This window comes from Saccopteryx leptura, chromosome 2 (genome assembly GCF_036850995.1).
Source record: "Saccopteryx leptura isolate mSacLep1 chromosome 2, mSacLep1_pri_phased_curated, whole genome shotgun sequence".
NCBI classification, from domain to species: Eukaryota; Metazoa; Chordata; class Mammalia; order Chiroptera; family Emballonuridae; genus Saccopteryx; species Saccopteryx leptura.
The window spans coordinates 259,629,664-259,653,543 of NC_089504.1; the positions used below are offsets into that span (position 1 = coordinate 259,629,664).

The window sequence follows — 23,880 nt, forward strand, 5'->3', positions numbered from 1 at the left end:
CCAGTGGCTATTATAATTTAATATACAAAATATTACCTTGGTCGGGCTATGCTATGAGGCTGGGGATACAGAAGGGACCCACACAGTCGTGGCCGCTGCCGTCCCCGAGCTTACAGGGACGTCTGGTCGAGGAACTCGCATACAGATCTGGGAGCCGTCTACACAAATCTACCCCTGTGGTCACCAAGAGAGAAGAAACAGAGCGCAGACACAGAGCCCTGTGACATGAGTGTGTCTCTCAGACAGAACCCAGGGACTGTCCACCCAGCTCACCAGCAGAGGTACACAGCTCAAAGAGAGAGCCTTTCCTGAAAAAGCAATTTCAGGCATTGGTCTGGAGTCTCATTGAGCCTCTTCCCCCACCTGGCCACCCCTCTCCTGCCTTCAGAATTAAGGGTATGATCTGTAGGTGAGAATGATTCTTGGGGACACCCAAGGCCCTGTGGCTTTCTGCACGCACAGCCCTGCATGCGACCCCCTCTGCCTCACACATCCCCACGGTGTTCACCTTCCTTTCTGTGAGAAACTTCCTCAATAGAGCAATCAATCACTCCCACTCAGAAACTTACCATGCTGCATTTTTCTTGGGGAGACTGGAGGCCCTGTCTGCCCCCTCCCCGCCCTCAGGGAGCGCTGTCTGTGGTCTGCTCTGCCAGCAGGAGCGGGTGAAGTCATCCTTTCCTTATGTGGTGACCACACGTGTCTCCTGCCACGCGTGGGGGGGGCAGGCTGTGTCTCCGCTGGGTCCTCACTGATGGGGGCCGGGCCGAGGGTTCCTGCTGCCCATCTTCCCTCGAGCAATGCCTCTGCCCAGGAAAATCTGAGCGCAGCCTGCGGTCGACATGTGGCCCTGGCAGGGCTGTAATTAGCAAGGACATCTGGTTTACAACTCAGGACAGGCTACACCAGGGGCTCCTGCAAGGGTTTCTGGGGTTTCTCGTATTCCAGGCCTTGCGCAGCTTTGCGGTTTATGGCAAGAGCATATGGCTTTCCTCCCTTGGTTCAGAACGTCTTCGGAAAGCCATCTGCACGCCACTGACGTCTCAGAGTACAGGGAGCGCGGCGGGACCTCGGGCTTGGGTGGCCGACGTGGACACAGGGGGCTGAGTCTGCTCTGTAGCTTTGTCGCCGGCGGGGATCTGGGATCGTGGACACCATGTGCTGCCCTGTCCCAAGGGGGCACTTTGGGGCCTGTCTGTGTGGTTTGAGGACAGCAGATGTGCCCGGGGGTTAACGTCTCTGGGGGGGGGGGCCTTGTGCCCGAGTCTCAGTCAGGGCTCACTGCTCTGTGCCTCTGAGCGCCCCCCGCCCCCAGGGAGCAGGCGGAGATCACGTGTGGAGGGCTGTGTCACCGGGCTGAGCGTCTGAGGGCGGGGGCTGTGAGTGAAACCGCAGTATATCCGCCCCACACTAGCCCTGCCGCCTGCTCTGCGGCTCTCCTCACTGCCCTCCCCACCCTGACAGAAATGTCAGCGGTCACAGAGCTCCCTGGTCCCTTGTGCTGGGAGAGAGGCCTCCGGGGAGAGGCAGGTCCGCCCCAGTGGCAGAGCCTGTGTCCCACCGGGGCCACATCTCCCCTTTCACCCTCCTGGCCCGATGCTGAAACTGAAGATGAGCGAGAGGGGACAGGGGACCGAGGGGGTCCTGGTACTTTTCTTCCTCCACCCCCGCCACCCCCACCATCTCCACTGTAGGCTGGGGGAGGGGGGTCCGGAGAGAAGGAACAGTGTGTTTAGCCGGGCTGTCGTGGTCCCTGTCATCAGATGCCCTCTTGCTCCCCGCCCCACCCACTGCTTTATGGAACCTTTTATGGTCTCTTCAGACAGACCCCGTTTGTTCCACCCACGGGGCACCTCCTCCTGTGGTTTGCTCACCCAGCTCCGGCCCCCAGCTGCTTTCTTCCTATGGCAGGACTTACCTATCCTGTCCTCCCAAATTCTGGGTGCAGGCCTCTCCCATGCAGCCTTCCTCCATCGCAGCCTGTTCCCAGCAGACACTGCTCTGAATTCCTCTGGGCAAGGGCAGGCACTGCTCTCTCTGCCCTCCACCCCCATTCACCCCTACTCACCCACCCCCAGAAAAGCACCAGCTCGCTTTGAAATGTGTGAGCATTTACGACCCATAGTTCGCACCCCACGACCACAACAACTGTCCACTGACCATTCCGCTACGTCTGCCTGGTGTGTAGCCCAGCTGCGGGGATGTAGTGAGTGCTCAGAAAAGGTGAGCTATTGTTAGTATATTACCAATACTGCATCTTTGTAGGAAGAGCCAGGAAGGGGAGTGGGGAAGGGGGCACCATGAAGAAGAGCCCTCTTTGGTGCTGTCCTGTTCAGTTCACAGTGGTAGCACCTCCCTTGTGCACCACATTCAGGACGTGTGCCCAGAGGACAGACTTGCATAGGGGCAGGTCCATACTAAATGCATTTGTCATTGGCACCAGTATGACATATCCACACAGAGAAACACCAGCTTGCAATCAGGTGGACCCAGGTTGGAATCCCAATGGTCACTTACTAGTGGGGTAGCCCCAGTGAGTGGCCTTACCTCTCACCTCTGGCTCCTCACCCAGGAAGGGAGAGTAGCCCCCACATCACAAAGCGGTTGTAAGGCTTACTCTCGAAGACTCGTACACCTGGCCAGTGCCTGGCACATAGCAGCAATGTGATATGTGACATTTAGTATTATTTTAACATTGTTATTTGAGTAATAATTCTGCCAGGCCCTTTGTCCTGTTTCCTCCACATCCTGATAATAAATAGATAATGGCTATTAAAAATCAAAGATTGTACAGAGTACTAAAATTAGGTTTAATGACTAGGAAGGCCAACAGGGTGATCTGCCCAGGTTGGCTCCTTGGGTGGCCACCTGCTGACCCTACCTACTGAGCTGGAAGAGCTGGAAGAGAGGAGCATCAGGTGAGGACATATGGGGGCTTCTAGGATGCTGGCGACATTCCTATCTGGGTGGTGGTTCCATGGCTGTTGCCTTTGTTAAATCTATACAATTTATGTGATGTGCTTTCTCCAATATAGATGTCACCCTCCTCCATAAAAAGATGAGGAAGTAGAGGAAATCATGCTTAGTAGTGGATTAAAAATTAAACAAACCTCAGACTAATTATTGGGCAGTGGCATGGCCGCACACCAGATGGGGCAGGCACTGTCCTTCCCACGGTGCAGACAAGGGGACAGAGCTCAGACAGGTGGCCTTCCCGAGGCTCTGTCTGGCTGGTCTTTCCAGGGGGCCACAGCTGCCTCTCCCAGCGGGGAGGGAGAGCCTGGGCCTGGGTGGGACACAGTCTTCAGGCAGGGGCTGGGCTCAGCCTCTGCTACAGGTGCCTACGTGTCCCGAGTTGGTCACGGAAGTTCCTGTCCGGAGGCAGCCCTGCAGCGTGGCTCAGACAGATTTGTGGGTGACTGAATCCCATGGTGCTGCTGCCTTGGGAGGGGGCCCCAAGAGGAACCAGCCTTGGGTCCTGTCCTTGAGAGGCTCACGACCCCACAGGGAGACGGGGTGCACATTAGAGTAACTCTACACAAGATAACCAACCCATCAGGAGAGCCACAGAGGGACCGACGCATTTCTTAGGATGCTTAGCAGAGGGAGAGCTCATTGCAGCTGGGGTGAGGTAGGGGGTATGTGGAAGACAGCAGGAAGGAGGCATTTTTATCAGAAAGTGTGAACTTCTGCTGGTTTGTAGGCAGAGGTGGCAGCAGGACATTGGCCCCGGGGTTTGGGTGCAGACTTTGCCCTCCCTGGCTGGGACCCAGGACAACGCGCTCCATCCCTCCTCTGTGACATGACATTGTGCTGGCAATCATGGACTCTGGAGTCAGAAGGCCTGGGTTCAAATTCTGCAGCTCTTGGCTGTGTGCCTGTGGGCAGGTCATCAAGGCTAGCTATGCCTTGGTCCGTCTGTCTATAAATTCCACAAAGGGTCAGTGTGAGGGTGAAATAAGTGTGGAGTGCTCAGAATAGCACCCAGCACACAGCACATGCTCTCTGCCACCCAATGGCTGGCATTGACAACGGGAGGATAGCATTAGGGTTGTTGTAGAGTTCAGGGAATAGAGAATCGAAGCCTGGCACACAGTAGGCCCTCAATACAAGACAGTCCTTCTCCTTGTCATTCTTTAAATGTGAGTGGATTAGAAGCACAGGGAAGGACCACCCCGTATGGGAACAGTGTGAGGTAAGCGAAGGCCAGGGACAGGAGTGTGTGGTGGGTGAGGACAGAACACAGGATGATGCAGTTGTGGTTGGCAGAAGATATGGGATGAGATCTTTCTGCTGGCTTCTCAGCTTTCTGGGGACCCTTAGAATCCACTTTAAAAGGCCAGTTTCCATCAGCAAATCTCCATAGCAGTCTTTTGCACTTTTTTCCTGCATACAGGCCTACTGGAGGGTCTGCTCCTCGTCTCTCCAAGGATGGGTCACCAGGAGATGTTCTGCGTCCCCCTGGGGCTCCTGTTTGGCTCTGCGCTCCTGGTGGCCTCGGCCCCAGCCACTCTCGAGCCTCATGGTTGCAGTGACAAGGAGCAACAGGTGACCGTCAGCCACACCTACAAGATTGACGTGCCCAAGTCTGCCCTGGTCCAGGTGGAGGCTGACCCTCAGCCCCTTGGTGACGACGGGGCCTCACTGCAGGCCCTGGGGGAGGCCGAGGAGCAGAATATCATCTTCAGACACAACATCCGCCTGCAGACTCCGCAGAAGGACTGCGAGCTGGCAGGCGCCGTCCAGGACCTGCTGGCCCGGGTGAGGCAGCTGGAGGCAGAGATGGTGGAGGTGAAGGAGCAATGTCCAGTCCAGCGCTGCTGCCCAGGGGCTGCCGGTGAGCTTCCCACCTAGCTCGTTCGGCAGTTAGTGCCAGGTGCCCGCCAGCCCCACGAGCACTCTAGGTGTTTTCAGGAGACCTGCTCGCTGGCACTGACTCCAGGGGGCTCTGCCAGCCTGAGCAGGGGGGACCTGAAAGTGAATCTGGATTGTGGTTGAAGCTTCCAGCCAAGAATGCTTCTGGGCAGATCGGTCTCTTCTGTGGGGAAAGCTGCGGTCTCTTCTGCACGGCAGTGGGCAGGTCCTAGCTCTGCCCTTCCTGGCTCTGACTTCGTGCAAATTCCCGTTTTCTGAACTGACCAGGGAGGACAATTCTATCAACTGGTCTAGTTCAGAGAACTATAGATGATGTATTTAAGATTCCTGGCCCGTAGTAGAAAGTCAGCAAATTGTTATTTAAAAAAAAAACACAATTGTTTTTTCAGGGTCTTGAAGCTGGGGCCACAGAGGGGAGGGCAGTTTTGCCTCCTTCTGCGGGGTTGCCTTCCCGACTGAGCTGAGAGGAGGCTGGGCTTTAAAACCCAGCTGAGCCTGACCAGGCGGTGGTGCAGTAGATAGAGCATCGGACTGGGATGCGGAAGGACCCAGGTTCGAGACCCTGAGGTCACCAGCTTGAGTGCAGGCTCATCTGGCTTCAGAAAAAAAAAAAAAAAAAAAAGCTCACCAGCTTGGACCCAAGGTCGCTGGCTCGAGCAAGGAGTTACTCAGTCTGCTGAAGGCCCGTGGTCAAGGCACATATAAGAAAGCAATCAATGAACTAAGGTGTCACAACGAAAAACTGATGATTGATGCTTCTCATCTCTCTCTGTTCCTGTCTGTCTGTCCCTATCTATCCCTCTCTCTGACTCTCTCTCTGTCCCTGTAAAAAACAAACAAACAAAAAAAACCCCAGCTGAGAATAAAGTTAAGGGGCCTGGGGAGGCTGCTGGAGGAAAGAGCCTTGGCTCGGGGCTCCCCTCTATCTGTTGGGGACCACACCTCTATGGCAGGGAGAGGGGCATCTGCTTTGTCTAGGCCCCAAAGCCCAAGGCTGAAGAAAGTTCTGTCGGGCAGAAGGGGGTAGGGGCTTCCCAAAGGGGCCGAACCCTTCCAGGCTTGAGGAGGAGCAAGGGATCAGCAGCTTGGGGGACAGAATGTGACACCCGCTCCCCCTTTACAAGTCAGTCTGCTTCCCAGCCTTGTTAAAATGGGTTGGGGGCGATGGGAGGTGGGTAGAGGAAGATGAGAGGAAGGCACTGGTGGAACTTACTAAGTCTGTTAATTGTTTTTTAAAAAAAACTCTAGCAAGTAGCCCACTGCACATGTCACTGAAATCTCTCCTTTCCAGGCAAGGCTGGTTTGAAGGGAAGGTTGGTCACTTTTTTGTTCTCCCTTAGCAAGTCTGCTGCTGGTTTGGTGAGGGGGTGGGGAGGAAGGGGGGCTGGGGTTACATTTGGGCCCCTCTCTCCACTCCCTGTCCCTGGCTATACTAGTGAGACCCAGTCTGACTGGAACTGAGACACTCATTTAACACAGGCAGGCATGGGCTGGGGCGGAGCGGGGAGAAGCGTCAGGGAGACAGGGCGGGAAGGGCCAGAGCGGCAGCTGGTGTTTCTGTCCTTCTGAGGATCTGGGCTTCCTGCAAAGGAAGAAGAAAAAAAATTGTGTTTCAATTACAGTTGACATCCATTATTATTTTGCATGACCTTCAGGTGTACAGCACAGCAGTTACACAGTCATGTACTTTACACAGTGTTCCCCCTGATATTTCTAGAACCCAACGGCACGATACATAGTTACTACAATATTATCAACTATCTTCCCTATGCTGTACTCGACCTCCCTGTTTTGTAACTATCAATCTGTACTCTTAATCCTTCTCTTTCTCTCTCTCTCTCTCTTTTTTTTTTTTTTTTTAGAGACAGAGAGAGAGGGAGTCAGAGAGAGGGCTAGACAGGGACAGACAGACAGGAACAGAGAGATAAGAAGCATCAATCATTAGTTTTTCATTGCATGTTGCAATACCTTAGTTGTTCATTGATTGCTTTCTCATATGTGCCTTGACCGTGGGCCTTCAGCAGACCGAGTAACCCCTTGCTTGAGCCAGTGACCTTGGGTCCAAGCTGGTGAGCTTTTGCTCAAACCAGATGAGCCCACGCTCAAGCTGGCAACCTCGAGTTCTCGAACCTGGGTCTTCCGAATCCCAGTCCGACGCTCTATCCACTGCGCCACCGCCTGGTCAGGCCTTCTCTCTTTTTTTTTTTTAAACATAAACTTTCCAGGCTGACCCAAATAATAATGAGCGGCCCTTCACGTACATTTCTATGCCTGAAGAAATTGTTAAGAGCATCTCCAGATACACCAGACACAGAGCTAGACATGGTGGCGCTGGTGGGATAGAGTGGTATGGAATCACCCTGAGAGTCACCACGATGACAGTATTTTTAGGAAGGAAAGCGGGGTTCTGGGAAACGGGCTGGCTGCCTATCCACCCTCCAGCTGCCTCCTGCTGGCCGGGGTCAGAGAGGGCAGCCTGATGGACCCTTCTCCCCACCCCCCATACTTTCTGGGCCAGTATGTAGCGCCTGTGGGTCCACTTTCGCAGGCTTCAGTCTGGGCTCATTCCCCAAGGGCCTGGCTCGCTAGGTCAGCCTCCTGCAGTCGGGATAAGACAAGCTCCTGTCCAGCTTGCATCTCTCCTGCCCACCCCAAGGATCCTGCCTCGTAGTTCAGCCTCCTTCATAGAAAGCTACTAAAGAATGACCACCATTCAGAAAGGAGGGGACCCGGAGGAGTCACATGCCTGCTTGGGATGGGGAGGGAAAGAGAACGGTGGCTCCTTTTTAGGTAGAAACAGGAAAAGCTTGTAAATGTCACAGGTCAGAGTCTGGCCCAGGCTGGAAGGGGTGGACTCCCTACCATCCTCCAGGGAAAGAGCCCTAAAGGACTGCTCTCCACGGTCTCAGGGAAGGAGGCCCCACTCTCAAGCTCTCAACCCTGTTTGTCCTCTCCCCGTCAGGGCCTAGCCGCCACTGCAGTGGCCACGGGACCTTCTCACCGGACACCTGCAGCTGCCGCTGCGAGCAGGGCTGGGAGGGCACCGACTGCGAGGTGCCCGCCTGCCCTGGGGCATGCAGCGGCCACGGGCGCTGCGAGGATGGCCGCTGCTTGTGTGCCGAGCCCTATGTGGGGGCCGACTGCGCGCACCCTGCCTGCCCTGGGAACTGCAGTGGGCGCGGCGTGTGCGTGCGCGGCGTGTGCCAGTGCCACGAGGACTTCACGTCGGAGGACTGCAGCGAGCGGCGCTGCCCCGGCGACTGCAGCGGCCACGGCTTCTGCGACACGGGCGAGTGCTACTGCTGGGAGGGCTTCACTGGCCTCAACTGCGCGCAAGGTGAGAGCCAGACGCCTGGCCCGCTGCAGGGGGCGCTCTCCTCCTGCCCCCGCGCCCGGGCCCCACTGAACCATCAGCTCCACTGTGTCCTCTGCCGGGGCTCGGCCTCTGGCCCTTGTCAGGTTCCCCTGGAGGGCTTGTGACAGCACCGACGCTGGGGCCACCTGAGTTTCTGATTCAGCAGGTCTGGGAGGGGCCTGACAACTTGCATTTTTAGTAAATTCCCAGGGAGTGCTGCTGCTGCTGGTTTGAGGACCTCTGGTCTTCTGTGATCTAATGGCTCTGTGTGTGTAAGGGCTCAGTATGAACTCCCAAACTCATAACATTAGGGAGGTCCAGAATGGTCTTTACACAGCCCCTGCGTCCTCCACACCTGTGTGACAGTGCTGTGTAGACAGCAGGCGTTCGTGAGCACCCATAGGCTGAGCCCCGCCCTCTTTCCTCGTCTCCCTCATCCTGTCTCTGTTCTGCCCGCAGTGGTCTCCCCCCTGGGCCTGCAGCTGCTCCGCAGCACGGAGGACTCCCTGCTGGTGAGCTGGGAGCCCGCCAGTGAGGTGGACCACTACCTCCTCGGCTACTATCCGCTGGGCCAGGAGCTGTCTGGGAAGCAGATCCATGTGCCCAAGGAGCAGCACAGCTACGACATCCCGGGCCTGCTGCCTGGAACCAAGTACATCGTCACCCTGCGCAACGTGAAGAAAGACGTGGCCAGCAGCCCGCAGCGCCTTGTGGCCACCACAGGTGAGGACGCGGCCAGGGGTGCAGGTTCCCTAGGGGCGACATGTTGAATGTCATCTTTCATTGGTCCCACAAGTACCCCTCCACTGGGCAGGCTATTGCCCTGATTGGGGGCTGAGAACAGCTGCTGCAATCCTAGGTTCTGGGGAAGTCCCAACTCTGCTCCCCTCCCTCCGCTCACCCGTTATTGGGTCCTCTAAGCCGGTGACAGAGCCTGCTGGGTTGGCACCCCAGGGGTCTTCTGCCCTCAAGATTTGTAAGGTCTGACTGCTCTGCCCCCACACACCTGCACCTCTAGGTCCTCATTGAGCCTCCGATGGATGAGTGAGGAACTTCTGAAGCACCTATTAGATTTGTCTCTACAGGAAAGGGAGGCAAGGAAGTATAATGGAAAGGTATTTACAAAGGCATGGGTAACCCTCTAGGACAGGGGTAGTCAACCTTTTTATACCTACCGCCCACTTTTGTATCTCTGTTAGTAGTAAAATTTTCTAACCGCCCACTGGTTCTACAGTAATGGTGATTTATAAAGTAAGGAAGTAACTTTACTTTATAAAATTTATAAAGCAGAGTTACAGCAAGTTAAAGCATATAATAATAATTACTTACCAAGTACTTTATGTGGGATTTTCGCTAAGTTTGGCAGAATAAATCTTTATAAAACAACTTACTCTAGTTAAATCTATCTTTTTATTTATACTTTGGTTGCTCCGCTACCACCTGCCACGAAAGCTGGAACGCCCACTAGAGGGCGGTAGGGACCAGGTTGACTACTACTGCTCTAGGACTAGCACCAGTGGGGTCCACCCCAGGCGGAAGAGGCAGGAGGTGGGAGTTGGTACTGGGACCCAGAGAGAGCTGCGGGAGAGCCCGATGGGGTGCTTTCGGTGAGGGGATGCTGGCAGTCCACGGTCTACCCCCAGGAGGGAATGAAGGATGTCAGCTGCCCGAACTCTCTCTCCTGCCCTCTGATCTTCTGGTGACTCTCACTGGCAGAATCCAACCAGAAGCCAACGGACAAGGGAACCTGGCTAACACAGTTGATGGAGGCCATAATCTGGGATACAGAGCAGGATGGGGAAGGGATCTAGAGGGACAGACGGAGTCTCTAGGGCACCACCAAATGCTACTTACACTTTAGAAGTTTTTGTTCCCTCACGAAAGGTCTTAAAGCTGCTTAGCTCTTCAAGGGCTTAGAGAAACATTGATTCGTTCCTTCACACAACATATTTTATTGAGCATCTACTATGTGCCAGGCGGGCACTGTTCTAGATGCTAGCAGAAGTACACTGCCTCCATCCTGCCCTAAACTCCTGGGGAAAGATCTAGGGAGACTCAATGGACAGGCCTTTGGCACACAGTGTCTTTGCAGAAACATCTGGCTGCCTGTCCTATTTGGTGGTGGTACAAGGATGGCTCAGTGTCGGAAAGGACCATGAGGGACTTGTCATCCTCAGAGCACAATTTGTGATTGCCTTTGTCAGTGCCCTCCAGCCAAGGACCCCTCTTGGAACATCGCTGTGGTTGAACAAGTTGGGTTTATGGACTGTGGCAGCAGGGGAGAGAGTGCATGCAGTGGAGATTGTAGGCATCTTAGTGAGAATGTGTTAGGAAAATGTGTAGGATGTGGGCTGTGGTAGGTGACTCGGGGAGGATTTAAGGAAGCATGGATTTACATGCTGTCAGGAAGTGGGGGCGTGGTTCTATGATTGGCATCTCAGTTAATGTATATATTTAGAAAGGGGCAGCCTAGAAGGAGGCTAGATCTCTGTCACAGGAGGAGCAGTTAGGAGAGGGGTCGTTTGGTCTTTTTCAGTGGTTTGGACAACATTCTCATTTTTGCCTGTGCTCGGACATGATCATGAATGGTCTTGATGGATCATGGCCACAGAAAGGCCTGTCTGATGTTAATGTTCTGTGACACTGTTTACGTTCAGTGGGAGAAGCCAGGGCCTTCCTGTGGGAGCCAGACTGCGCCCAGCTCTCAGCTGCTTTCCGCTTTCTCCCCTTTCTGTCACTGCCTCTGCCTTCAGACAGAACAGTGCCCAAAGCCTCCCCGGAGCGGACCTCTGTTCTGGAAGTCTTAGCGGCCCCTCTCGGCTTCTTACTCTAGGGACTTGTAACACCCTGCCGCAGGGAAGCTTGTCTTTCTTTTCTAATCTGATTCAAGTGAAACCCATTCTCGTTTGCTCCTCAGGAGAGCCTCGGCCAGAGACACTTATCTCCATAACCATCTTGAATGTTTTCATTAAATTCCTGCTTATTCATTTTTGAGCCCTGCAGGGCCTTCTTCATTGCTGACTTCTGGACCTGTTCCCGGGAGGAACTGCGGTCTCTGAAGGAGGAGTCTGCGGGTGGGGCAGGGGAGCAGGGACCAGGGGGCGGGTGAGTGGGTGGGGCCAGTGGCGGGGGCGGGCCAGGGGACGGGGTGCTCAGAGAGAAGGCTTTGGGGGGCTCTGTGTGGGTAGTAGAGCGAATCAGACACAGATCAGTGGGGGGGGGGCGGTGACTGCGGAAGGGGCCCGGATGACCTTGGAATTTGCCTTCCAGGCAAGCTCATCTGCCTGGGGTCTGGCATTGGACTTTAAAGTGCTCCCGCAGACCCCAGGCCCTCTTCACCGCCACCCAAAGTTCTTCCCTGAGCACTGTGTCAGCGGTCCATTCTCTGTCTTAATCATTCAGTCCTTTCCTGTGTGGAGAGCAAAGCTTTAGCCGTTAACACTTGATAAATGTGTGGATAAATGTGTACTAAAAGATTCCTCCGCCTCAGGGTGGACAGGCTGGGCCGCCCAGGACACCAGGTACCTGGCGGAGGAGCTCAAGGTTGATCGCATGTGCAGGAAGCATGCTCAGGACCAAGTTAAAATTCATCTACTGTATAGTTTTGCCTCGAGTTCATCCTTAGGGGGCATTTGGGAACAGAGGCAGGAGCGGGTGGTATTTTCAATGTTGTACTCCAGAGCCTACGCAGTGCATTTCCTGGACTTTACATGGAGGGGCCGCAGCCTCTCACCCTGGGATGAGTCTGGAAGGGCCCGGCTCACAGCCGGAGGCTGCGTGTTCTGTTGAGAGCAGTCTGAGCTCAGGCCCAGGGGTTGGGCTGGCTGGCTTGAGCAGCACAGTTCAGTGCGTGGCCCAGGGCGGCGTGGCTGGAGGGTCGCGTGGTCCTGATGAGAGGGGTGGGCAGAGGAGCTTTCCTGGAACAGAGTCATCCTCTGTGGACCGTGTGCAGACCAACAGTTTATTTGCTCCCTGGGGTGTCCTAAGACACCTGTCAGGACTGTGTCCTGGGGCTGAGGCCTGATCTCAGTGTGTCAGGAAAGGGAGAAGACCCGGTGGCCACAGCCTGGGGCAGCCCTCCCGGACCCCTCCTCCTCACGGCCTGCTCTCCCCGTCCTGACCCTGTCCTAGATCTTGCTGTGCTTGGCACTGCGTGGGTGACCGACGAGACAGAGAACTCCCTGGATGTGGAGTGGGAGAACCCCCCGACCGAGGTGGACTATTACAAGCTGCAGTACGGCCCCCTGACAGGACAGGAGGTGGCTGAAGTCACCGTGCCCAAGAGTAGTGACCCCAAGAGCCGATACGACATCACGGGTAAGAGCCAACGCTGGGGATGGGTGGAGTTGCTGTGGAAGCTGGGCGGGGACGGCGTGTGCAGGGAACCGGCCTCGGTGCTGCCCAGGTGTACACAGGGGGCCCTGGGCCTTGGGGTCACCCGAATCCGGACTGCGGAAACTCCCAGGTGTGAGCCCCCTCTGGACGCCCGAGGACTCTGCTCCAGCTTCCCAGAGAGACTCCAGGCTCTGCACTGGTTAGCAGATGACTCTCCGAAATTGTCCCCGTGTCCTCTTGAAGTCCCTCTCTGTGTCCCGGGATGGATGTGATGGCACGTAGACGTTCCTTTTGGAAGAACTGTGCCCACATGCACGCACGTGTGTGTGTGTGTGTGTGTGTGTGTGTGTGTGTGTGTGTGTGTGTGAGAGAGAGAGAGAGAGAGAGAGAGACAGAGAGAAATTGATGGAGATCGTTTTTTTTTTCAGAGACAGAGAGTCAGAGAGAGGGATAGACAGGGACAGACAGACAGACAGAAATGGAGAGATGAGAAGCATCAATCATTAGTTTTTCGTTGCGAATTGCGACACTTAGTTGCTCATTGTTTGCTCTCTCATATGTGCCTTGACCGTGGGCCTTCAGCAGACTGAGTAACCTCTTGCTCAAGCCAGTGACCTTGGGCCCAAGCTGGTGAGCTTTTGCTCAAACCAGATGAGCTTGCGCTCAAGCTGGCGACCTCAGGGTCTTGAACCTGGGTCCTCTGCATCCCAGTTCAATGCTCTATCCACTGCGCCACCGCCTGGTCAGGCTGGAGATAATTTTTCCAGCACAGTTTGTGAAAGGCGTGCTGGGAGCTGGGCCGGGGAGGTCTGTCCCAGGTCCCTGAGCTAATGCTGTGAGGGCGGGAAGTCAGATGGGAGAGGGGGCCATTCAGGGCTGGGTCATGTTTTGTGACACCTGAAGCTTATACACCTCCCAGCGGGGGCCCGGTCCCTCCATCTGCTCCCCAAGTCCCATCTCAGATGGTGGTCTTGGGGTCCCCACAGTCTGAGGGGTGAAAGCCAGTGTGCTCACTCACGCTCTGTCCACCTGTGTTCTGCCACCATGGGCAGCGTGCGTACCACACGGAGCCAGCATTCCAAGTGATGCAACAGAGAAATAATGACAAAAGGCAGAGAAAAGAAGTAAAGGGAAAAAAATAGGTTAAAATCTAGGTTAATGAGAAGGAAGGACGCTTTCAAGAGAAAAGTGTTTGGATTGTAAATGAATGGAAAGGTCCGTGCCAGGTGGCCCAGCAGAGGATGGGGGCTCCATTGGCTTTGTCTCACCCACTCCACCCCCACCCCCACTGAGGAGAGGTCCCCACCCCCACTGAAGGAGAGGCCCCCACTCAGTGCTTGAGGCTTGGAGCCACTGGTCCTGCAGCCCTCCATCTGCCTTGGATAGTTTTGTCTTTGTACGAGAAGCGTGGTCCCTTCTCCCCCAACAAGAGAAGCCCGGGGGAGATGGTGCTGGGGCCGAGGGCAGGGGCCTCACTGTCCTCACGGCCCGGCTGCTGCTTGTCTCCAGGTCTGTGGCCCGGGACGGAGTATCAGATCATGGTTGTCCCCATGAGAGGAGGCCTGGAGGGCAAGCCGATGATCCTGAACGGCAGGACTGGTAAGAGAGGCCTGGAGGCCGGCGAGCATTTCTCAGCTTTGCTTTCTGATGCTTTTTTTTGTGTGTAGAGAGTCTATCTTTATGTACTGAGGTCTATCTTGGGGGATAAGGGACAGGAGGCAAGCTTTTCCTATATCAAATTTTTTATATTTTTTTGGCCATTCAAAATCTCCTCCAGGATCTTGGAGTCAAGAGAAGAGGGCATGCCGACACTTGTCCACTTACTGTGGTAACTTCAGTCCCCGGGGCTGTGTTTACACAATTATGACTGTGGACCCAGCTCACGCCCTGTGTTCCCTCAGATCTGTCATTTTTTTTCTTGCATCTCCAGTGTGTTTTTCCTGACAATCACAGTCAGGCAGTGACTACCTTAAAATATCAAAGGATATTGAGGACCCTCCTATGGGGTAGTGGTTTATTACCATCTGGATGGAGAGAACCTTTAATGAGATGTTATAAATCAGTAACATTTGACACTGAATCTGCAATTAATTAAAAAGGAATTTGAACTCATTATAGCTGTGTGTGCTAGATATACTGTGTAACTTCAGTTCTTAGACAGTGCTGGAGCCCGTCTGGGATCGTGAGCCTCCTGCACTAGCCCTGTGCTACTTCTGACCCCAGTTCAGTTGGGAACCTGTGATCTCGAGCATAACGCCACTGGACCGAAGCTGACAGTCCTCAGAGAAGGGATATTGGAATTTTGAGATTTTTCTTGAAAAGTTTTCGAGTTCTTTTTTTTTCCTATTCAGTCCTAACAATTGCTGGTTGGGTGGTAAAAATAAAGGTCAACGGTGCAAGAACTGAGTTCACTATTTCTGCTGCCCACCACATCGCACATCTGGAGTGTGTGAGCGTGGTAGTTGGGCGGTTATAAGATAGCATTTAACGTGTGGGCTCCCCAGTGTAGGCTGTGCAGCCTGCCCGCCTGCTGGCTAGTGGATCTCTGCAGTGAGTTGGAAAACGGCAAGTCCTTTGCTTCCAGTGCTCACGTTCCCAGTTCAGATGTCCCCCTTCCCAGTGCAGCCTGGATTTCCCCAGGCGGAGAGATGACCTTGGGGGGCCCCTTTACTCCCTCCCTGTCATGTGCAGGACCAAGCCGGGCCCAGAAGGGGCAGCGGGTGGGGAGGGCCCCCTCTCTGTGGGGTGTGAGCAGCCTCTTTGGGCTGCACAAGCCTCTGGAGGCCCAGGACCTGGCCCGGTTGGTGTCTGCCCCTGACGGCACCACCCCCACTCTGCCACTGAGGCCTCCTGGCCCCCGGCTCCCAGGTGACAGTCTGAGACTGGTCCTTCTCTCTAGTTGTCAGTCCAAGTTCCGGTCTACCAGGAGCTGCTGGATTCAGATTGCAGAACCCTTCCAGATCACACTTCATCTTAGTTACAATTTATTATTGTTGTCGTTGTTGTTATTGAAGGGCTGGTTTTTTGGTTTTTGGTTTGTTTTTTTACAGAGACAGTGAGAGAGTCAGAGAGAGTCAGAGAGAGGGATAGATAGGGACAGACAGACAGGAACGGAGAGAGATGAGAAGCATCAATCATTAGTTTTTCATTGCGACACCTAGTTGTTCATTGATTGCTTTCTCATATGTGCCTTGACCGCGGGCCTTCAGCAGACCAAGTAACCCCTTGCTGGAGCCAGTGACCTTGGGTTCAAGTTGGTGGGCTTTTTGCTCAAACCAGATGAGCCTGCGCTCAAGCTGGCGACCTTGGGTCTCAAATCTGGGTCCTCTGCATTCCAGTCCGACACTCTATCCACTGTGCCACCGCCTGGTCAGGCAAAGAGCTGATTTTGTCTATCATGAAACCCTCTCTCTGCATAGGGTCCAAGCAGAGGACCAGGTGTCCACCTGTCTCAGACGATAGAGACCACCTCTTATGTGGTGTGCACCCAGATAAACTAGATCTTGAAGCATCTGTGATCTTGACTGGCCAAATGGCTTCTCTAATTTTACTTTATTATATATTTCATGAAGAAATCGACAGCCCAACCAATGTAGTCACTGATCGGGTGACAGAAGACACGGCGGTGGTGTCCTGGCAACCGGTCCAGGCTGTCATCGATAAGTACGTGGTGCGCCACATCTCCGCTGATGGGGAGACCAGAGACACGGTGGTGCCCAGGGCGCAGAACAGCACCGTGCTGACCGGGCTGCGGCCAGGGGAGGCATACAGGGTCCACGTGTGGGCTGAGCGGGGCAGCCAGGAGAGCAGGAAGGCCGACACCACCGCGCTGACAGGTAATGGCGGGACAGGAGCACAGACGGGCTTCCTCACATCGGGGAGAAGGTTCACTTCTGAATTAGGAGGCCAATGCCCACCTACCTACCCACAGCTCTTTTCTTTGCAAGTTGCAGAGGGGTTACCAAACAATTTCAAATTTCATAGTTGTGAATTTTTTTCCTTTATAAATCTCAAACTAAAGAGACTATCCTTTTTATTTGATACAGAAGGTCACATGCATTTGGGTTGGAATTCTGTACGCAGCCCCCTCTGAGTAGAGTCACGCTCTCTAAGTTTCATTTATTGGATGTGGAAATGCACACCATTTGGGTGACAGTGAATTTGAATGCTGGTGGCAGTTTGCAGTGGCTGTGCAAGTGCTGTGCGTGCTGTCTGGGGCTCTCTTCCAGGTCGTGGGTATGGTTTGCGTCCTGAGTGGATGGCCACCAAATGTACCCATTCTGCCGTGAAGGTTTCAGGAAGCGTGAGGATCCCCACATGTCACCCAGCTCTGGTGGTGGTCCCACTCAGCTCTGGCTGATGTCCTGAGACTCACAGGGCATCTCCAGGATGCTCTCTGGGCTGAGTCCTCCTGTGGGACTGCCCCTCCCTGAATTCAGAGAAGCCAGCTCCCAGGGAGCACAGCAGAATCCAAACATGTGACAGGAAGTCATAGGAAAGGATGCACTTATGGGTTGGGACAGTCACGTGGTATATAGACTCTCAGAGAAAAGCGGTAATTAGTTAGGACTATGGCTTCAGAAGCTTGACTGTCCAGGTTTTAATCCCAGCCCTGCCGTTTCCTAGCTGAGTGGCTTTGGGCAAGTAACTTTGCCTCTGGTCCTCAGATTCTTGTCTGCAAAATCAGCATTTGAGTGTCTATATCTCGGGGTTCTTTGAGGGTGGCACTAGCAGACCTGAGCACCTCACACATTGCAAGCGTTCCAGACACGGTGGCCGTGACCTTTCCTCAGACCGTGTCGGCCTAGAGCTCAGGACACTCTAACCAGACATCACACCTGGGGCTTAACCACCAGACATGCATTTCTCACGGCTCTGGAGGCTGGAAAGTTCCATGACCTGAGTGCCGGTGGATTTGGTTCCTGGTGAGACCCCTTCTTGGCTTACAGATGGCCACCTTCTTCTTGTACCCTGTTGGAGAGAGGAGGGCACTAATGCCATCATAGAGGCCCCACCCTCATCAGCTCATTTAAACCTAATTATCTCCCAAAGGTTCCCGCCTCTAAATACTATCAGATGGGAGGTTAGGGCTTCAACATGAGAGTTGGGATTAGGCACACATATTCAGTTCATAGCCAGTGTCCATCAGCATTTGGCCCTTGGAGTATTTCGTGATGCACAGCCTCCTTGGTCCAGGTGGGCCAGTCTCCTTCAGGGAAGGGACAAGAACTTGACCTTCAGTATGGTGACATCTAGATGTGTTGAAAGGCAGGATCAGTAACCTTTCTTTTCTTTCTTTCTTTCTTTTTTTTTTTTTTTTGTATTTTTCCAAAGTTAGAAGTGGGGAGGCAGTCAGACAGACTCCCGCATGCGCCCGACTGGTATCCACCCGGCATCCCCACCAGGGGGCGATGCTCTGCCCATCTGGGGTGTTGCTCCGTTGTAACTGGAGCCATTCTAGTGCCTGAGGCGGAGGCCATGGAGCCATCCTCAGCACTCGGGCCAACTTTGCTCCAGTGGAGCCTTGGCTGTGGGAGGGGAAGAGTGAGACAGAGAGAAAGAAGGGGAGGAAGGGTGGAGAAGCAGATGGGCACTTCTCCTGTGTGCCCTGACAGGGAATTGAACCCAGGACTTTCACACTCTGGGCCAACGCTCTACTGTCAAGCCAACCAGCCAGGGCTCCAGTAAACCTTTCTGTACAGAGCCAGCTAGTGAATAGTTTCTACTTTGGGGGACATGCAGCTTCTCTTGCAAAATGCTCAGTTCTGCTGCTGAAATGAGGAAACAGCCATAGACAGTATGTAAATGAACTGCCCTGAATGTGTTCCAATAAAATTTTATTTATAAAAATGGGCAGTGGGTCTGATTTGGCTCATGGACTGCACAGAATGCCAGAACCCAGTTTCTATGACACCTGGATCTCAGATTACCAAGATTTTTGAGTGTTGTGATAAGAAAGAGCACATGGTCGGTCAGCCTTCTCAAGGCAGTGGGAGTTGGAATAGAGAAGAACCTTCTCGCTCTCTGGTGGGGGGTAGTGTGAATAAGCACCTGCTTCTGGGTGGCCACTGGGGTATGGTGTTGTCAGGGGCATCGGGCATGGGGCTTACTCGGGGGGTGTGAAGGTAAACAACGTAGTTTCTACCTGTGCGGTGTTCACAATCCTCTTGAAAGAGAAAACTAGTGCAGTGAGTTACGTTTTAGAGAAAACAAACGTCCCTGAACCTATGGTCTCTGTGGCAGCCTGTTGAGGGTGGGGGGTGGGGCGGCCCTGGCCGGCTATCAGAGGAGTGGCCCCTGGACAGAGCCCAGAAGGAAGGTGGGAATTCGCAGTGGGAGCTCGAACAATGTTCACTGATCACTCACGCAGTTCAAAATCACGTGTAACTTTTGACTTCCCCAACTCAACTACTCATAGCCTATTATCAACTGGAACCTTACCAGTAATGTAAGTAAATCAATTAACACACATTTCATATGTTATACGTATTACATACTGTCATCTTACAATAAAGTAGAACTAGAGAAAAGAAAATGTTAAGAAAAGTATAAGGAAGAAGTAAAATACATTTATAATATTTATTGAAAAAAATCTGTGTAGAAGTGGACCCGAACAAGTTCAAAGCCACGTTTTTCAAGGTTTAGCAGTACAGAGGCTTATGGTGTGGGACGATAACGGGCTGCTCTTCTGTCATGTCTTCATGCAGATATTTTGATAATGTAGTCCTAAGTGGTGTTTACGATGGAGGGCCTGGGAGTGGTGGCGTGGTGGAGGGTGAGTGCCAAAAGCCAGCTGAGGGTTCCAAGAACAGGGTGTGCTCCACCCGCTGGCTTGACCATGCGCCCATGCGCCCATACGCGGGAGCGCTGGCGGGCGGGGTTGACATGCAACCTCTGTCGCAGAAAGCCCAGCCTCTGCAGGAGGTGGTTGTTGAAGCCAGAGAGGGAAGGCCTGCTAAGTGTGCACCAGTATCTTGGATTTCTGACTCTCTGAGGGTTTACATTTTGAGGAGAAAGTGGTATTTCATACCTCTGATGACATTTGTAAGAACAGAGAGCTCATATCTATGTGTTAGCTGTGCAAGGACATACTGATAGTTCCTTCTTTGTAGAAACAAGGGGACCGAGACTGGCAAAGCTAGCCAGCCACCTGGAATGGTGGAGCCCACGTTCTGACCCTGTTTAATCACGTGGACACTGACAGATTCTATGAGGAGGGTTTTGTTTTTTTTTTTACCACCAGCCCAGGCCTCAAATGCCATTAATTAAAAAGGCTTTTGGGTTTTTGGCCATGCACATAATGTTTTACATGGGAAGAACTGGCAGCTCCTCCTTCCAGGACAGTGTTCTTCCCCAAGAAAATATTAGAGCAGGTGCAGAGACGTATTGAAGTATAATTGCTGTCAGGCACCAGGAGTCAGAAACTGAGTGTTTTCTATAAATACAGAGGAACAGAGAAATGTGTATGTAAAGACCAATTCTTTTTATCCAAAAGCAACCTGTGAGAAAAGTTTACAAAGTCGAGACTTTCTGGGGGCTCTGTCTGAACACCCTATGTCTCATGAAATGCAATGAGCTTATTTCAGTCATTGGAATATAAGAGACTCTGAAATTTACCGAGGTCATCGTTTTGATTGTGTGTGCACTGGCCTTTTGTGAACTAGAGAGTTGACAAATGCTACACTCTTTCATTTCTCTTAAAGAAATTGACAGTCCCAAAAACCTAGTGACCGACCAGGTGACAGAGACCACAGCCACCATCTCCTGGGACCCGGTGCAGGCCGTCATCGACAGGTACATGGTGCGCTACACGGCTGCCGATGGAGACTCCAGGGAGGCCCCGGTGGGGAAGGCGCAGAGCAGCACCGTGCTGACGGGCCTGCGGCCGGGCGTGGAGTACACGGTGCACGTGTGGGCCGTGCAGGGGGACCGCGAGAGCAGGAAGGCCAGCACCAAGGTCCTGACAGGTAACAAGAGAAAGGTGGTCAACTGGAGTTCTTTCTTGAGCATGTGCGTTTGAGTGTGCATGGTACCAAAAGAAGTGGCCAGAGCTGAGGCACTTTGCAAAGCAAATTTTTTTTTTTTTTTTTTTACAGAGACAGAGAGTCAGAGAGAGGGATAGATAGGGACAGACAGACAGGAACAGAGAGAGATGAGAAGCATCAATCATCAGTTTTTCCTTGCGACGCCTTAGTTGTTCATTGATTGCTTTCTCATATGTGCCTTGACCGTGGGCCTTCAGCAGACCGAGTAACCTCTTGCTCAAGCCAGCGACCTTGGGTCCATGCTAGTGAGCTTTGCTCAAACCAGATGAGCCCATGCTCAAGCTGGCGACCTCGGGGTCTCGAACCTGGGTCCTCTGCAACCCAGTCCGACGCTCTATCCACTGTGCCACCGCCTGGTCAGGCTGCAAAGCAAATTTTAATGATCAAACAGGACAGCAAGTTGAGTGGTTAAACCGTGTAGCGCTGAGCTGCTTGTGGAACCCAACCCACCAGAAGGGGGACATGAAGTAGCCGTAGCCATGTTTTTAGAGACTCAGCAGAGACATTTAGAGGATGCAGCCACTGCAATGCTGGTGATAATACTTTTTAGGATGATCTCCCGTGAAGTAGCCCTTGATAAATGATAACTTAGGTGCCCTGATGTCATGGCAATAGATGACTGATGTGCGATGGTGTTGCTAAGAGACTGTCTTCCTTCCACCTGGTCGGGAGCTGGAAGCCAAGAAAGTGCGTCAAGCTTAGAATGAGTAGTCCTTTGAAACTGAGAACCGGGGGTGGTCTTTTGCCACCATTCCCTCTCAGGGAATGGAGAGACTGAGGACGGGAATGTCCTTATCATGTGCCAGAAGAGCTCCAGAAGATGAAGTTGTGGTGATGGGCTGGTGGGTTTGTCTTCTGTGGCTTCAAAGCGTAAACTTTTCTAAACATTTTCTTAAAAGAAATTGACAGCCCCCAAAACCTGGTGACCGACCAGGTGACGGAGACCACGGCCACCATCTCCTGGGACCCGGTGCAGGCTGTCATCGACAGGTACATGGTGCGCTACACGGCTGCCGATGGAGACTCCAGGGAGGCCCCGGTGGGGAAGGCGCAGAGCAGCACTGTGCTGACGGGCCTGCGGCCGGGCGTGGAGTACACGGTGCACGTGTGGGCCCTGCAGGGGGACCGCGAGAGCAGGAAGGCCAGCACCAAGGCGTTGACAGGTAAGGGAGCTTGCATCCTCCCTGTCACTGCTGACTCGTGGTCTGCCGAGGGTGGCTTTCCTTCTCTGACCTTGGCCGAGAGGAGGGTTTTAGGAAGGAGCAGGCTGACCGTGCGCTTCCTTCCATGTAATGGCTTCTCTTAGAACGTGCAGCTCATCTTGTGGTCTCCAAACTCAGATCCTAAGGATTGATGCTACTGTGTAGCATCCTCCGTTCTCTGCCTGGGCACCTCCTTTGTCACTGACACCTGTGTGCTTCCCCTTGATAAAGAGAAAGCGTGAAGAAAGCGCAAGCAGCTGTCCCATAAGGGAGTCAGGCTTGGAGACTGGGGTCCAAACCAGCGTTTCCCTCCTCGCCTTTCTGTGTCAGCCCTTCCTGTGGGGCTTGGTTTTGTTTCTGCCGTTTGGATGAACATTTTAGGGGGAAAAAAAAAGTTTTATTAGCTAACAATAAGCAAATATCTGGTCACTTTCAGTCCCCCAAATGTATCATTTTCTTAATTAGAAGGCACACCCATGTAAGAAAGCATACTCACTCAAAGCTAGAGCCTCTCCTCCATTTGAGGACTAGCCGCCTGTCATCAAGAGGGGGCACACTCAGTTTCTCTTGTATATACGTTTCCTGTCTGGTATTTCAAGCACAATGCTTCCAGGGTCTCGCCGCAGTTTCTTCCCCATTTCTGTTTGGCACAGCTGGGAGGGAGGGAAGGAGGGAATGGGACAGGAGCGGGGAGAGCTGAGGGGTCCGCAGGGAGGAGAGGCAGGGTGTCATGGGAGGTCTGCTTGGCTGGAGCAGTCACATTGGCTCAGACTGTCATGAGGCCTGACAGGTGTTAAACTTTTTCCTTCGTGGGACACTTCTGTGGGTTCTTCAGAGACACCCCCCGCCCCCTTCCCTGGGGTCTCTCCCTGTGGCGGTGCTGTGCGAAATGCGTCTCCCCTACTGTCTCCCGCCCCTTTCTTCTGCACACACGTTTGGGGGTGCACTCCAGAGCCTTTCTGCTGGGGTCACCTCCCCCTGTAGGAGATCCTCTTGGACAGCTTCTATAGTAGCCCCGGGTGGGCTCTCCATTGCTTGACCCACGTCTGGTCTATGGGGACATGCAGGTATCCGTTGTCCATTCAGCCGGATGTCCATGTCTTTGTGATGCCTGTCACTGCTCTTGTCAGAGCGACCGGTCCTTTTCTCGCCTCTTAGATAATTTAGGCACGGGTCAGACACCAGCCCATAGGGCCATCCAAGCCAGATTTCTCAGCCTTGGCGCTGTTGCTATTTTGGGGTGGATCATTCTTTGTTGCTGGGTCTGTCTGTGCCCTGGAGGATACTTAGCAGAGACCCTGGCCTCCACCCATTAGAAGCCAATAGCGTTCCCATTCCACACTGAATTGAGCCAAGCACAAGTGTGTCAGATGTTAATCGCCAGTTGCCGCTGGTTGAGAACCACTGTGCAGAGTACACACACAAGCTCCTTAAGGCACCCCGGGGCAGCTGCTTACTCAGTCATGGCTTGGGTGTCCGCGTGAACTCACAGCGAAACTCCAGGGAAATCCACTCTTCCGATCCCTCCTCTTCGGCCTGTTCTCTTTCGTAGTCTGAGGATGGTGGTCAGTCAAGAGCCACGAAGCTTTTTGTCCTGCCTTTGGTGTGGGCTCTCAGGTTGGGATGCAGATGCCAGTTTTAGATGGGTGACAGCCTAGACCAGATAAGCACGGTCCCACTTTCACAGACCACGCGCACGTGCGGCAGGGCCTGGGAGCGGAGACTTCAGGGGAATGGCTTCTACAGTGAGCTCCTGGAACAAAGGAATGCCTCTATTTATTTGTTTTATTTGCTTTGGTGAACACAGTTTTTGCATCCCCTCTCTATGTCTGGTATGTAGGAGCACAACCTCTTACCTTCATAAATATCAATGAACTGATATTGATAATAGCTTGTGGTCATTGGGCATCCACTCTGTGCTAGGACCTGTCATAGGGTCACATTATTAATTCACATAACAGCCACAACAACTCTACAGGAGCTACTCTAATATTACCTCCTTCCTGCAATCTCCTCACCCTGCTTTTTCTTTTATTCCTGGGCAGGAAATTGAGACAGAGAGACTGGT

At 53.3% G+C, this 23,880-nt stretch overlaps 1 protein-coding gene across 6 annotated transcripts in view; it reads left to right on the forward strand.

Moving 5' to 3' along the window:
• TNN (tenascin N) overlaps positions 1–23,880 on the forward strand; it is a 48,049-nt gene that overhangs the window by 3,940 nt on the left and 20,229 nt on the right. For 3 of the 6 annotated variants that reach the window (XM_066371562.1, XM_066371564.1, XM_066371567.1), the window contains exons 2-9: positions 4,397–4,837; positions 7,838–8,212; positions 8,690–8,953; positions 12,362–12,547; positions 14,075–14,164; positions 16,138–16,401; positions 20,269–20,532; positions 21,510–21,773. In XM_066371562.1, the coding sequence (XP_066227659.1) occupies positions 4,432–4,837; positions 7,838–8,212; positions 8,690–8,953; positions 12,362–12,547; positions 14,075–14,164; positions 16,138–16,401; positions 20,269–20,532; positions 21,510–21,773 (2,113 nt within the window). In that variant the 5' untranslated portion in view covers positions 4,397–4,431. The remainder of the gene's footprint in view (positions 1–4,396; positions 4,838–7,837; positions 8,213–8,689; positions 8,954–12,361; positions 12,548–14,074; positions 14,165–16,137; positions 16,402–20,268; positions 20,533–21,509; positions 21,774–23,880) is intronic. The other 3 variants (XM_066371563.1, XM_066371565.1, XM_066371566.1) reach the window with 2 other exon arrangements.